The sequence below is a fragment of the Stegodyphus dumicola genome, chromosome 4, assembly GCF_044657685.1.
Source record: "Stegodyphus dumicola isolate Sdum_Otavi_A_Nest chromosome 4, ASM4465768v1".
Taxonomy (NCBI): domain Eukaryota; kingdom Metazoa; phylum Arthropoda; class Arachnida; order Araneae; family Eresidae; genus Stegodyphus; species Stegodyphus dumicola.
The window spans coordinates 234338528-234354193 of record NC_140771.1 but is presented as its reverse complement, the minus strand read 5'-3'; the positions used below and the strand labels follow the sequence as shown (position 1 = coordinate 234354193).

At 32.5% G+C, this 15666-nt stretch overlaps 1 protein-coding gene across 5 annotated transcripts in view; it reads right to left on the bottom strand.

Annotated features, from left to right (window-relative positions):
* Positions 1–15666, bottom strand: part of LOC118184157 (uncharacterized) — a 180001-nt gene that overhangs the window by 20835 nt on the left and 143500 nt on the right. For all 5 annotated transcript variants that reach the window (XM_085816080.1, XM_085816081.1, XM_085816082.1 and 2 more), the window contains 2 exons: positions 13307–13776; positions 7055–7246 (listed from right to left, as the gene is read on the bottom strand). In XM_085816080.1, coding sequence (XP_085672206.1) covers positions 7055–7246; positions 13307–13776 — 662 coding nt within the window. The remainder of the gene's footprint in view (positions 1–7054; positions 7247–13306; positions 13777–15666) is intronic.

Sequence of the window (15666 nt, the reverse complement as noted above, 5' to 3'; positions counted from 1 at the left end):
TAACAAGAGGTAAAGTATCTCATTTACACTGCTCCACATCTGCGAGTGCAATCCAGAGCTGTAACTCGAGAAATAAACAATCTCGTTGTTAGGCGACGGGTGCACCACGTTATTTTCATTTTTGTGATAAATGCTTATCGACGTAGTGTTCACGTCGCTCACGGTTTGAGACAAAAGCATCTCGACTTTTTTTTAGCGCAAGTGGTTAAAGAAATTTTAAACACTGGTTTCGAGCTTTGGCGACAGATATATCACGCATGCACGGCTGTTTCCCTCTATGATGGAACGGAGCCACGTCTGTTGCAGAGAGGTTTTCCTTCTTTACAATACATATTCTTTGATTCTAACCTCCATGGCACCGTATACTAGGATTAAACCCATTTTGTTTTATACGAGAACAGGTACTTTCTTTAGCTCATGCACTGCACATGCGATTCCCGAGAATACTGAAACCAAAAGTTGCAGGAAACTTGCTTTGCCTTTCTAAAAGACAATCAAATTGAAGCTGCGAAAATTTGCTCTATGCCAGCTGCCCGAATGACACTCACGTGATACACAATTCGCCAAAAAAGTTCTCTTCCGACGGCGGCGCAAAAAATTGCTTTTTTTTTTTGGCAGGATCGTTGTATGAAATTCCCTGACTTTTCCAGATTTTGACAAAAATACTTAAATTTACTGACTTTTCCCTGAATTCTTTAATCAATTTTCGAATTCCCTGACTTTTCCGGTTCTCCAGGTAGCGTGGCAACCCTGTGACTGAGAACATCCGACCTTCTGCCATGCGAAATCGAAAAATCGCAACGACAGACTGTACACATCGCAAATTTCTTACATTTCCTTGAGGAAATAATGGGAGGAAAGTCAACTGTGTACTATTTTTGAAATGTACGGGAGTATTTCACCTTTCTCGTAAACATAGCAAAAGATGATAATTTCTAAAACTATTTTCCGAAGGCACGTGTACTCACACAACTCAGAACAAGATGAATGAAATAACTAAAGAACATCCATATAACAGCCTTGAGCTTGCTTTGTGCTCATTGGCTAATATATGCCACGCAGTGGAGCTCGATGCTCATTGCAGAACAACGTTTCTGGATACGTATGCTCTCACTCACAAAGCAAAAATTCTCATCTGATTCACAAGGTTTTGTTTTAAATATAATCTAGAGAAAATTCAATTGCTTTCAGACGTCCAAAATCGCTTTTTTTTTTTTTTTTTTTTTTTTTTTTTGTTCATATAACGAAGTATTAAGCCAAGTTCAATAAAAATCGTGAGAAATTATAAGAATAAGAAAAAGTCAGGAGAAATATATTGTAAATCGGGTTGGCGGGTGAGCGGTCAAAAATCAGGAGTCTCCTGCCTAAATCGGGAGAATTTGCAACTCTGTGGCTTGTTATTTAAAAGAGTTTAAACACAGGCAAAAGTACATTTCATCATCAAAAGGCATCAATCAATTGTTGATGTGTCAGTAGGAAGCATCTAATAGTCACATAATCAAATATAATATTTTATGCAACAACAACTTCAACAGAAATATATATTATGCTGGTATATGACAGCATTAAGTTCTATGATAACTTTTGTTAAAACAGATGGTTCAAACAAAATTGAACGATAATTTTGGATATTTATATTAATACTGAGTGGCATGCGATATTAATACTCAGCAACTATAATACAGCATTTACTACACTAATTCAATTAGAGGCAGCCCTCATTTGGCACTGGTAAAGACTGGCTGATGGTGATCTGATGATGAACAGAAAGCTGACAAGCATTTGGATTACTGAAATATGGAGCAGGTCAGAGAGACTTGACCACCTTCATAAATAGCAAATCAAGTTTTTTTTTTTTTTTTTTTTTTTTTTTTTTAGAATTTAGTAAAAGGTAGTCATGTTAAAAACATGTATCTTTGAAGTGCAGACTTATTCTTTTTTAACTTGCAAATGATATAAGGGTGGATGGCTTTTTAACTGAGGAGTTAGAAGAATGGATACCTTGTGTCAAAATAAAGAATAAGTCTGTACTTCAAAGACATATGTTTTTAACAGTTCTCTAGTTCCTAGTTAACAGTTCTCTAGTCCCCCGAGTTGTTGAATGAGAGAATGTGCCTCCTTATTCACCTTTCATTCAATTGACAGTGATGAAATTTCAGAAGATTGAAAATGATTTCCAAAAATTAGAAAAGACTTTTAGTACTGCCTTTATTGATATATGAAACAATATCTTATTACTTGAAATCGCTACTTTATTTTCAAATGAACTGTAGTATAAATTCATTTTCAATGAAATCTTAATAATTGAATACTTGAACACCTAATTAAGAATTCAGATAAAATATTTGGTTAAGCTGAAATCAGTGATATATAAAAATTCATTATAAATACATGATAAATAGTGTTGCCTCACTGTTTCATTGAGAATTTTAATGATACTATCTGTAGCCAAATGAAAAGTAAAACATACAACATGTTTGTTCCTGCTGTAGATAGGTATAGATTACCACTGTGGTTTGCACTGTCCATGGTATTCATCCAGAACTTCAATCAGATATCATATACAATAAAAAAAAATTACATTTATTTCAAGTCTTCAAATCCATGCTCTTCAACAGCTGTTATGTGCATTTCAATTGGAATGCACAAATACAGAAATGAAATAATAAATGGGAAAAAATTAAATTGTAACTAAGACATTTCTTTGGAAAAAACATGTCAGTCCAATTTTATCACAGTTAGAGTTCTAGAGAGTCCAGTAGTAGATTTATTCTGTTGAACTGTCTTTTAAGTTTCTGGTTTGGTTTAAGTACAGGCAAATCAAAGTCTGAAAGCAAATAGGCTTGTTTTACACAGTGGATTTAAGGCTGTTTAATTTCAATTGTAAAAGTTTTGTCCGTTCTCGTAATTACTATGTGTGGATATGAGTACTGCTGAAATAGCAAAGGCACTGAAATGCAAGTTTACACATGCACACAGTTTAACCACTTGTGCTAAAAAGACATGCAACGTACGTCGAGATGCTTTTGTCTCAAAGCGCGAGCGACGTGAACACCGCGTCAATAGGCATTTATCGCAAAAATGAAAATAATGTGATGCACACGTCGCCTAACAACGAGATTGTTTATTTCTTGAGTTACAGCTCTGGATTGCACTTGCAAATGCAGTGCGGCGTAAATGACACACTTTACTGCTTGTTATATTGTAGTACACGGCACCGCAACCATGAAGTTTAGTCATAGCACAAGTGGTTAATGTAGAATTTATGTAATATATAGCAGGACAATACAGATAATGCTTGTTGCATTCTATGATGGACACACTCTAAATTGAGTATCTATCATACAAAGAGATCTTAGATGTTGTTATTATATCACTAGGCAGCATTACAGCTGTACTATACACCAATTCCCCGCATCATGCCTGTAAATCCTTCTTAATGACTGTCCAAATACCAAGCACAATACCTGAAGTACTTCACATTAGTTATTGGTTTTTTGAGCCTTGAAAGAGGATTTTAAATGTCAGTGAAAGCATTCAAGAATGCCATTTGACACTGGATGGTAAGTCGAAATTCTGATTCTGTTTATATTCAAAACATGTGCAAACTCTGCAAACATTCTGGATCTCATTTGAGAACCTCGTTCAGTTGTTATGACCAAGTGGCAAACATAGCCATGTGTTTAAAATAGCTCTGCACAGTTCTAGTTTTCATATCTGGAATAGGTCTGGAGATCAGATCTGGAGAACCTATCTATTAATGTCAAAAAGTACATGCTACCTTCTGATGGTAACAGGAAAACTATATCCATGTGGATTCCTAATAAGTGTACATCACGAAGAGAGAATGGCTTTAAGTGCCCTTTCTTATATCTGTGTATTTTCCATTTTTTAGAAGATTTGCAAGATTTTACCCAGTTTTTGATATGCTGCTTCATATTGGGCCATTCATAATTAAGAACAAATAAGTTTTATAACAGTTGCAATTACTGAATATGAGAAATTATTCAGATGACTAAAGAAAAATCAGAGAAAAAAATTTGGAACAAAAGGACTAGGAACTTCTGTAGAGCTGTCGTAAAGAATATGTCCATCAGAGCACTGGCTTAAATTCCAGCTTCAAAGATGATGAGTTGTTTTCCTTCTGGATCATGCTGTTGGCTTCAAAAAATGTTTGAAAATCCAAAAATGGAGATTTTGTTCTGGGTTTTTTTTTTTTTTTTTTTTTTTTTTGGGGGGGGGGGGGGAGTGTTGTCAGTGACATTCTTAGAACCTTGCACATGCCTAATGTCAGTGGGATACTGGGATATGAAATCTAAATGCCATAACTGCCAAGGTGGAATTGTGGGAATCTTGCCTTCTAACATGTGCTGGAGTTTCTTAATTGCAGAACAAACTGAAAATAATTCCCTGTCGTATACGGACCATTTAATAAAAAAAATGCTACAGGTTCCCATGTTCCGCAGACAATGGCCACTACCTATAACATCTGAAAAATTCATATAGATGCTCAGCTGGGCTCCGAAAATACGGTGTCCCGAAAGGGTTGCCTAAATGTTCAAATTTAGTAATTTTCGGAAGGAAGGCCGCATCAGCGTAAACGGCGCACTTGAGAAAAATGGCAGGGGAAAAATTTAAATTACACAGAAACGCCGCAATAGATTAAATTGTGCGTGACATCTTCGTGGGCCGTATAGATGCAAAATCTCAACCAAAATCCTGATATATGACATATCAGTTAAGAAAAATGCATGAAATGAAACCATAACTCAAAAATAAATTAGTAAGAAATGTTGAAAATATATTTACGTTCACATATATACTTATATTTACCCACTAAAGAAGTCTAAATTTGTAATACTCAGACTATATTATAAAAAAAAGTTGCAACAATGGAATATTAAATTTGGATGACAAAAGGAAATTTTAAATTTTACTTACAAAAGGAATTACAGCAAACTATACATCATATGAAGTTATCAAAATCTGTTTCTTCACTATCTGAATTAAAAAGATTTAGTAAATCATGATCTAAGTCTTCCAGATCGTCACATTCATCCTCTTGGTGTCTCTTTATCTAAGGATATAATTTCAGCTTCTTTGAACCCTGCAATTACTAACGATGATTTTACCAATTTCCACGCACTTCCCACTTTGCTGCAACCTCTTCATAAGATGCTCTACGCATTTTACCACTTTTGGTATACGCATACAATCCTTCATTCATCCAACACTCCCACTGCTTTCGGACTTCAGCTTTGAAGGATTTATTACCTGAAAAATCTAATGGTTGTAAGATTTTTGTCAAACCACCAGGAATTATTGCTATGGTCGTAGACAATTTTTGACATCTGGTTTTCACTAACTCAAGTAAATGAGCATGCATGGAATCCATTATCAATAATACTTTTGGTTGGAAAAAAGATCCTTTATGACACTGCCAAACTTTTTGTAGCCACTCATGCACGATTGTTTTGCACATCCAGCCATTCTCGTTTGCACAAATAATTACGTCATTAGGAAAATCTCCCTTCGGAATAGTCTTTCATTTAAAAATTATCATCGGTTTAGCTTGTCACCGTTTGCGGCCCAAGCTAACACACATGTAAATGACGTTCTTTCATGCCCCGTCATAAATAGAGATACATTTTTTGCACCAGTTTCATCAACAGTTCTGTTTGCAGGAGAGGCGAAAGCTAACGGCGTTCATCCATATTTAATATCTGTGACTGAAGAAGTTATTTTTTGTCAATAATATCTGTCACATATTTTAGAAAAGATTCCTTTTTATCCTGCCAGTCCATTGGTAATTGTTGCCCGACTGCTGTTCTAGTACGCACAGGAATATTTTTTCTTTTCATAAATCTGCTACACCAGCAAGGCCCTCCTTTGAAATCATTTATGTTCATTTGTTTTTCTATAAATTTTGCTTGCAAGCGAATTTTTACAATCGAAATTGCCATTCCCTTTCTTCAGTGCTCCTTTATCCAGTTTGCAAGGTCATCCTTTAGATTTGGCCAACTTACAGTACCACTTCTTTTGGCTCGTTTCTGTTGTGGCATATTTTAAAATTCTTTTTCAGTTCTCCAACGTCGAATACATCTCTTGTCCACTTCAAACTCTTGAGCTGCTGCTCTATTTCCAATTTGTTCAGCACGTGAAATTACATTAAGCATAAAACCAGCAGTATAGCTTCTGTGCCGTTTAGGTGACATTTTCAAAAATTTTCTGCTCCCTTCTTACTTAAAACTATCCAATAAGTACTTGCACCCAAACTGATGGGATCTGTATCTGGCAGATTGCCAAGAAAAATCAATTCATGCTGAAGGGGAAATAAGGCACGTTCAAGGGAAAGAATGTAAACAAAATAATGTTGGCAAAAAGCAACTGAGTGGTCTTTTGTATGGGAACAGCACCAGTCTATGTACAATGACAAGGCCATCCAAACTATGTACAATGACCATTATAGGAAATATTTTATTTTTAGTGCACCTAAACGCCACATGGGTTGAAACGCCGCACCCGCTGAAAATTTAAGTTTTAAACACGTAAGCGTTGAGGCATTTCTTCCAGAAATTACGGTATTTATGCAGATAAATCCCAAACAGAATGAAATTTCTTTTTATTGGTGTGTCTTTCTAGCAGCTTTGTTGAAAGAGAAAGAACCTATGCTGTTTTAGTTATGAAACATCTGTTAAAGGTTAAACATGCCTAAAAATTGGTGAAATTGACTGAAGCTAATTGGTAGAAGGAAATCTAAAAATATATTTGTCTTCGTCAAGAAAAGGTTCTATTCTATTTTTAGTAAAATGGAAACCTAAGAAATCAATAGATGTTTGACCAAAGGTGTCTTTTGAAACATATATGCAAAGTCCAAATCTCTGAAGTTTTGAAAATAAGCAAATATCTTAAATATTTCTCGGAATCTTTAGAGGTTATGAATAAGGCATCAACTGAAGCATAAATGAATCTCTCAGAAGGACTGCGAAAGTCTAACCTTCTGAGGCATTAGCAACCATTTTTTTCCCTCAGAGCCCACGAAAATAAATCTCACCTGTATATTTGAACGCTGTGTGAAATTTTTACGCTTTTCTGCAGATGCTGTCGAAGCACTTGGTGCCTTCTTACTTTCTTCATTGAGACAGTGGCGTGAATGTTTTTCATAATGTTTCTGACGGCATTGATTGCTACAGTAGTTTGTATTCCAACAACAATGAATAACAGCCGACTTCAAGCAAACGTTACACTAGAAAATAAACAGAAAAAAAAACTTTTATTTTTAATACATATTCACTTGAAATCTGACAGTAATCAATTATAATAAACAGAAATAAATTGCCATATTTAGGACATTTTTAGTTAAAAATTTTATAGCAACAATTAATAAATTTACTTTCAATTTCTAAAAAAATAAACAAACAAACTAAGGGAATAACAGGAAATATCAGCATTTTCTGTTCAGTCGTTTGGACTAATATTCACTAAATTTAAAAGATGAGATAATATTTCACCCAAAGTTGTAAGACTGTGATCATAGTACCCTGCATTTCATTTCTCCAGCATTTTAAACCATGCTAGGTTAGGTTAGGTATATAATAAACTATGCTGCATTTCATTTCTCAAGCATTTTAAACAGTGCTAGGGTAGGCAGGTAAATTACACAAATTGTGTGAAAACTATTTGCCTAAGGCAAGACACAATTACAAATTAGTACTATTCACTTCAGGTAAGGCATAAAAAATGTTTGTTAATGGGAAAAAAAGTATTAAATCAGCCAGCATGACTGCAACTACTACATATATCTACATGCAGAGATATTTTTAACTCCTCTGAGAGCGTATTTCCCGCATTGAAAATCATAAGTACGCTTTAGAAAACTAGCTAGGCATATTTTCACGCATTGAATTTTGAACAAAGGTTTAGCTTTAAAAATGCATAGCGCCAATCCGAAATAAACAAATAATACTTTTTCTGCTCAAAACACCACCTAACGTGCGGCACAACGTGGCTCAGCGATCATGGCGAGGGTAGAAGAAAGAAGCTGACTATAATGAAATTGATTATAATGGAAATTTTATAATGAAATTGAAGTTTCATTGTATATTTATGAGCACCAATTTCGGCATGCATTCCATGTTACTGGATGGTCATTCGAACAGTAGAATTGCCTATCAACACACGTGGTTTGGGAGTTCGGTGAAATTTCACATTACAAGCTGGAAAAATCTTTTGCACTGTTTTCAGAAAGTTGAAGGCAAGTAAAAGCATATATAAAGGTAAATTTTTTTAATTTTGTAAAATTTTAAAGTTTTTTAAAATTTTTCTGTCATGATTTCTAATATGCCTTTAAATTATTTTTATGCTTATAGTGTTTGTATTTTTAATTCTTTCATTATTCTGCGCTAGTCAGAAAAAAAGGTCCAAATTTTACAGAGCAAAAAAATAAAATTTTAATTCCAATCTTTTTAAAAAATCATGATCTTCACTAGTTTTACAACGCAAATCTGGGTGTTTTATTGCTATCTTTTCGTTATAAAAAAAAATAGCAATTTTATCACATTTTTCGGTACACAAATTGGAATCGCATAGATAATTGTCAGCTGTGATAAACAGACATCTCCTTGCGATCTTCTAGTGGGCAAATCGAGACTTAACGTTCTGGTTATATGAAATTAATTCGTGTAAGAGTCACCCCACGCGAAAATCAATATTTATCTGACATTTATCTATTCAAAAATCAGTATTTTGCGTAAATTTTGAGATTTTTACCGATTTTTGGGCAAAAATAAGTACTTTTTCGAATTGTACAAACCTTGCTGTAAATACTCTTGTTTTCTTGAAATATTCTGTAAGAGAAAAGTATAATTTTTATTATTGTTTTAATTCGATGGCACAAGATCGCCAAACTCATTACTGATTTTAACTAAATGTCGCACTTAAAACAACTTAATTTGTATTTGCTCTCATAAAATAAATTCCTTTCAAATAAAAATTAATATTTTAAGCGAAATTAAGATCACATATGAAGAAAATTTCAAATTTAAGAAATGCCATACAGTCTGCAAAATGAAACGAAAATTTCTACAAGTGATCAGCTTATAGGAGAAGCACATCAAAAATATTTTTTAGTTTCTAATTAATTTTTTAAAACCATTTAATTCAATAGGGTGGTCCCCTTGAGACCAAAGCAATTATTCCAGGAGAAAAACTACTTTAAATACTTAAATTTGAGTTCTAAATCCATAAAGAAGTTTTTTTAAAAAAAAGCCGTCAAGCCAAGTGTCAATCAGCTCAGAACCGTCAGCTAAGAAACCAAAGATTGATGAACAACCAGAAGAAACTACTTCTAAACATGATAAGTTTTTAAGTAAGAGGCTTAAAGAATTTCCTTGGGTCCTCTTCAATAAAGAGAAAAATAATATGTTTTGTAAAACATGGTCAATCTGCCAATATGAAGCATGGCATGGGAGTGATGGGTTCATCATGTTTCCAAAGAAGTACTTTGTTTTGCCATGAAAAAACTATGGAATACAGGCTTTCCTTAAATGCCAAGAAAGATGCTAAATCTCTTGAAAATGTCGTCGAAAAAGGAAAATTTTACAGCAACAGATGGCGAGAGTTCAAAACTGTTTACACTATTGGAAAAGAAGAACTCCCTTTAACAAAATTTACACCTTTAATGATGCTTATGAAATCACTAGGAAATGAGACTGTGAAAGAGACTAACTTGAATTTATCTCAAATTTCAGTTACAGACATAACTAAAGCTATTTTGGAAGTATTAGAATCAAATTTGGATGAGGATGTTTCACAAGGCCCCTATATTTCTTTAACGGTACATGAGTCAACAGATATTTCAGTTGACCATTAATTAATTATATATGTGAAATATTTGAAAAACAATAAAAGTCAAAACAGTCTTTGGGCAAATTTAAAATTATCGGGTGAATGCAATGCAGATGCATTGGAAGAAATAGTAATAAAGTTTCTCAACTAAAAAAATTACCGTTATCAAAAGTTGTTGGCCTTTCAACAAATGGTGCTGCGGTTATGATGGGAAAAAACAACGGACTTGGCAAAAAATTTCAGGGTATTACACCTGGTTTGTTGCACTATCACTGCATAGCTCACCATTTAGCTTTAGCTGTTTCCCAAGCTGCTGATGGAATATCCCTGTTTCCAAGCTGCCAGAGAATTTTAGGTTCATTGTATGCTTATTTTCACATGCCCAATATTAGGACTGAAAAGCTGAAATTGATGCAAGATGTGTTAAATGAGCCAAACATAACTGTCAAAGACATGCATGCTGTTCGGTGGTTGTCACTTGGGAATGCAGCTGATGCATGTCATATCAGTTATGATGCTGTGATCTTTGCCCTGACAGACATAACTGCAAACAGAAAAACAAGCAATCTTATGGAAAAGGGCTCAGGACTACTTAAACAATGCTCACAATTTTCATTTGCAGACACCTTGTCATTTTTGAGAGATGTGTTACTGATTATGAACAAAGAAAGTAGAATTTTTCAGAGTAATGATATGGACTTCTACGAGTTGGTTAACAGTTTAGAATCAACTATTAATCGCATGCAGGAAATGAAAAAGGAAGGAAGGTCATGGCACTCATCTAAAGGAATTTTTAGAGTCTGTTCTTAATAATGTGTATTATCGAGTTCAAGATATTAAATTCTCCATTTTTACTAAATGTTTAAATGATTTCATGAGTGCTAAAAATGCTTTTTTGAGTACAGTGATAGAGAATCTGCAAGAAAGATTTAATTTCAGCAGATGCAACTTTTGCAAGATTTTGATGTTTTGTTGAATCCCTCTTGTGTTACAACAGAATCATCAAGATTGGAGTCCCTAGATAATGTTATTAAACATTATTATAAGCCAGATTCTACTTCGTTTTTGAGTGTTTCAGCAAAAGAGTTAAAGCAAAAGCACCTTGAAGAACCACCTTGTTTTATGCATGCTACAAAGAATTCAAATTTAAAGAGTTTGCCAATTTGTAGTTTTCATTTAAGTTTAGAAAGTGAACTCTTATATCCAGGATTTACAGCCTTGGCACAAATAGCTATGACAATACCTTTGTCAATGGCTGTTTATGAAAAAGAAATTTCTAATCAAAATAGGATCAAATCAAATAGGAGAAATAGATTGGGGGGAAAACAACTGAAAATTCTAACAAGAATATCTGGGCAAGGCCCAGATTTCAAAGAACAAAGGGGGAAATGTTTTTGTGATTTTAATTTTGAAAGAGCAGTAACCTTGTCGAAAAAACAGAGGAAAAGGACATTAGAATTGTAATGTAACTAAGGCAAAATGTTTTTTGCGACTTTAATTTTAAAAGAGCTATGATATTGTATGGAAATCAGGGGAAAAAGAGATTAAAATTGCAATAAAAGAGAGATTAAATGTAACTAAGAATAAATGTTTTTTGTGACTTTAATTTTGAAAGAGTTTTGAAATTGCAAGGAAATCAGCTGTAACATTGTGGAAAAATCAGAGGAAAAGGATATTAAATTTGTAATATTAAATAAATATTTGATTTAGAACATTTAATGTAAAAAAAATTCTTTTATTTATAATGTTTAATATTTTCTACAAATACTTAATATATGCTATAATTGTCAAAAACCGAAATAGCGTCTTTTTTTCTATTTCATTTTGTCCATTAAAAAAAGTGTTTTTTTTATGGAAAATTTGTCTCTGTATATGTAGTTAGTGTATGCTATTTCTGTATTTTACTCCTCATAAATGAATTTCACTCCTAAAAAAGTCAAGGAGTATTTTTACTCTTCCAAAAAAATCCTAGGAATAATACTGTCTACATGTCTCCAACATCCAGATTATTTCATATAAATAATTCATATATAGTCAAATCTATTTAAGAGGTTGCTCTTGGGACAGGTAAAAATGGCTCATTATCCAAAGCAACCTGCTATCAGGGGCTGTAAGAATAAGACATTTTCAGCACATGTGAGCAAAATATTCAATAGCTAAAACTGCATTAGGAATAATAATTATGATTAATTATTAGAAACATATTTAAAAGAATTATATAAAACTATAGGATGTAATACGTATCATTTTACCATGAAATAATTTTAAAACCAATGTTTTATTTTTGGAATAACTATTGATAATTCTATGCTCAATTTGATACAAATCTTTATCTCTGAGATTTTTCAACAGGTAATATATTTTTTAATGATACCTAAACTCTCCAAAACATTCTTTATGACTGGACTTAATGTGATCTTAAGAACTACTATCAGTCCCATTTGGAAGTTCTGTTGTCATTTGCGATTCTCTAAGCAACAATATGTTACTCCCCTTTTGGAAAATCAGCCAAATTTGGTAAAATCTGAAAACAATATATTTCTCTACTTTAGAACCAAACAGGACTGATCACTGCCTAAGCTGGAATGAAAAGGGGGGTCTAACTCCCTATGAAAATGGGTACACCAAATTTGTTTGCTTCTTGATTTTACTCAATTATATGTGGGAATTTATTTATTGAGGACTCAGATAAGCCTTAAGCATGTGCAAGAAATATATGCAAGTATAATAAATAACTAAGCAAACTATACCAGAGTGAAATTTTGGAGAAACAGTAATAAATGAAGATGACAGAAGTTTTTCATTCCGATGACAATGCTCCAGTTATCAATCAATTAACAGATGGCAAAATTTGTTATATGGTTCTAGATCCAGAAAATACTGCTACCAATAGTGAAGAAGGTGGACAAAGAGGTTAATGAAAACGAGAAAATTTGAACTGACAAATTAGTTGAAAATTTCAAACACAGTAAGTACAAAACTTGAACAATGGAACTTTGTAATTAAATGCAAAATTATGGCTGTCTATAGAATTAAAAAGAAAGTATTAGCATAAAAAAACAAAGCAACTTAAACAACTTTCATTGAAAGAAATATTTAATAAAGTACACAAATATTAAGTCTTTTTTTAATACTTTGATACCATTTAGATCATAAATGCTTAATTATTTCATAAATCACAATTTCATATTTTTAATTTTATAATTTCTACGTGCCATCTCAATAGATTTAAACTAGTGATCTAATATCAGGGAAAATCCCAAATCCAGAAACGACGAAGTCCTGACAAGTCCGGATCTCGGACTTTGTACTGTATTACATGAAAATAAAATAGGAATTAATTAAGACCAAAATACCACACTCTTATACACAGCATTTCTTTATTTTATCCTAATAATCAGCTATCCAAGAGAAGGAAAATTGAAAATAAAACTAATAATAACTTTTAATTGCAACTTACCCAATCAGCACGTTTGGCTTCCATAACTTCTTCATTCTTTAGTTGTTCCCATTTGAGTCTTTCGCTGTCAATTTTTTCTTTTATAATAGCATTTATTTCATATTTCTTGTTTATCTTATGGTTTTCAATTTCTTCTGATAATTTCTTGTTTTCTAATTCTACAGTTTCCTTGTTTACTTTAAATTTTTCAATTTCTTCCAATAATTGATTGCTTTGAAATTCTGCGGTTTTCACGGCTGTTTTAAAATTTTCAACGTCTACCCGTAATTTCAAATTCTGCAATTCTAGACGACGTTTATCACTTTCTAAAGATCGTAGTAATCTTTCATATGATTCTAAATTTTCATTATATTGTTTCTCCAATGATTTTTCTATTTCTTTCACTTTCAGGTCATATTCATGATAAATTGCATTACATTTATCAGCACACTGTTGTATACTCCTGTTATTAAAACATTTGACAACTCTGGCTGAAATGAAAAGATTTATTCATCAATGAAGTAATTTATTTCTGTTCTATTAACAATAATTTATTTTACTATTAAAATTAATTCTAAATTTTTCCTAAATTTAATTTTTAATAGTTTTAAAGTTACATAGAAATTTAGGATAAAATTTTTAATTTTCACACAAAAATAGGATTTAAAGCTTCCTTTGAATGATCATCAGATTGGAGCTCAAATTATCATTCCTCACAGGTTTTTAAAGATCAAAGGGAAATAACATATTCAAAAGTAAAAGAATGGAAACACTGGGAAATAACGTATTCAAAAGTAAAAGAATAGAAACACTGAATAATCAAAATCGCAATAACAACCTTGTATTTGGTGCACATATATTAAAACACTCAATCGATTTCGAGGGCAGCTAAAGGTCCCTCCTCATCAGGAGAACGAAATTACTAGAAAGGGGAAAAAAGAAGAAAAATAAAGCATCGGCAAAGGAGTCACAGAAACAAGTGGTCGTAAATGGATTTTGAATCAGAGTTACACTGGCCGCCTACTTTTAACTGAGCCAGGCTATCTGATCAAACAATTAAAATCCCATTTTACATTTAATAAAAGCAGTCATCAAAAATATTTGCTCAAAATATACACTTACTTTCACAAAAATATTGTAAATAATTCAGTATCTGTGCATCAACTGTATACAAAACTTATCTTTCTTCATGGTCAGTAATTAACAGAGTTGTAGAGAACAAATACCAAACTAAAGTTCTCTATCTCATTTTTTAAATTTTATTTAGCAACATGTTTAATGGATGACTGAATGGAACACAAAATTATGACTGAAAAATCTTTGTTATACAATACATATACTGTTAAATGAAATGAAACCAATTTGTGTTTCTTTACCTAATCCTTAATAAAAGGAGAAGAAACTGAGTAGTGATCTGCTAATTTTAAAACAGTTTCACAATATGAAAAAAAAAAAGGATCATTAATGTTGTTTCAACACATGTTGCATAATGTTATACTTTGTATTTTCTTTGCAATGTGCATATTTGTGAACTTAGTTATTTTAACTGTTTAAAAAAATGAAGCAAGATTGTTGTGCAGAAAAGGCAATTAAGATGACAATGAGGTTAATGTCAAATGTGAAATAGATAATTGTTATTTATTATAGCAACAGAAAACTATTAAAATCGGGTAAAATTTCTCAGAGAGGTATGGAATGCTCTGCCAAAATATATTTACTAGAAAATTTGAATTTGATAATAAATGTATCCAAAAACAAGTTTTAAATCAAAAGTTTGCAACTTGATGGCTAAATGTAAAAATAAAATTATGCATGCTAAAGTATCTGCAAGGTCAGGTTAAGTTTTTTAAATAGGATAAAGCATCTACCTGCTTAAGGGGTAGTGGTGTGTATTGAGAATACGGCAAAGCACACTAGGGCTATCTGCCTTAGGGGAGGGATGCCTTCGTGGAGGACTTTCTAAGGGAAACTGGCTCGTAGACACGTTACACATGGGGAAAACCACGAAAACAACCATGCAGCCAACCCGTTCGCAGGATTCGAACCTCGGACTGAACTACCAGTGTTCAGCGATTTTACTGCTTGGCCGCTGGTGGGGAAAGATGCCTTTATGAAAGATTTTTTGAAGGAAAAAAAAAAACTTTTTTTAGTGTGTATTAAAAAATTATGTACATAATTTTCATTCAATTTATATTTATATATGTATCTTATGTAAAAATTGTGCTTATATATATGAGTATTTATGCATATCCTTGTAAAAAATATGCATTTGCCTTTAATTCAATATTTAAATATTTATTTAATTATTTATACATGTATTCAGACAAAGGATTTGTTCATTCATAAACTCCTGTGAATGTTACTGTGAAGAAATCTATTTA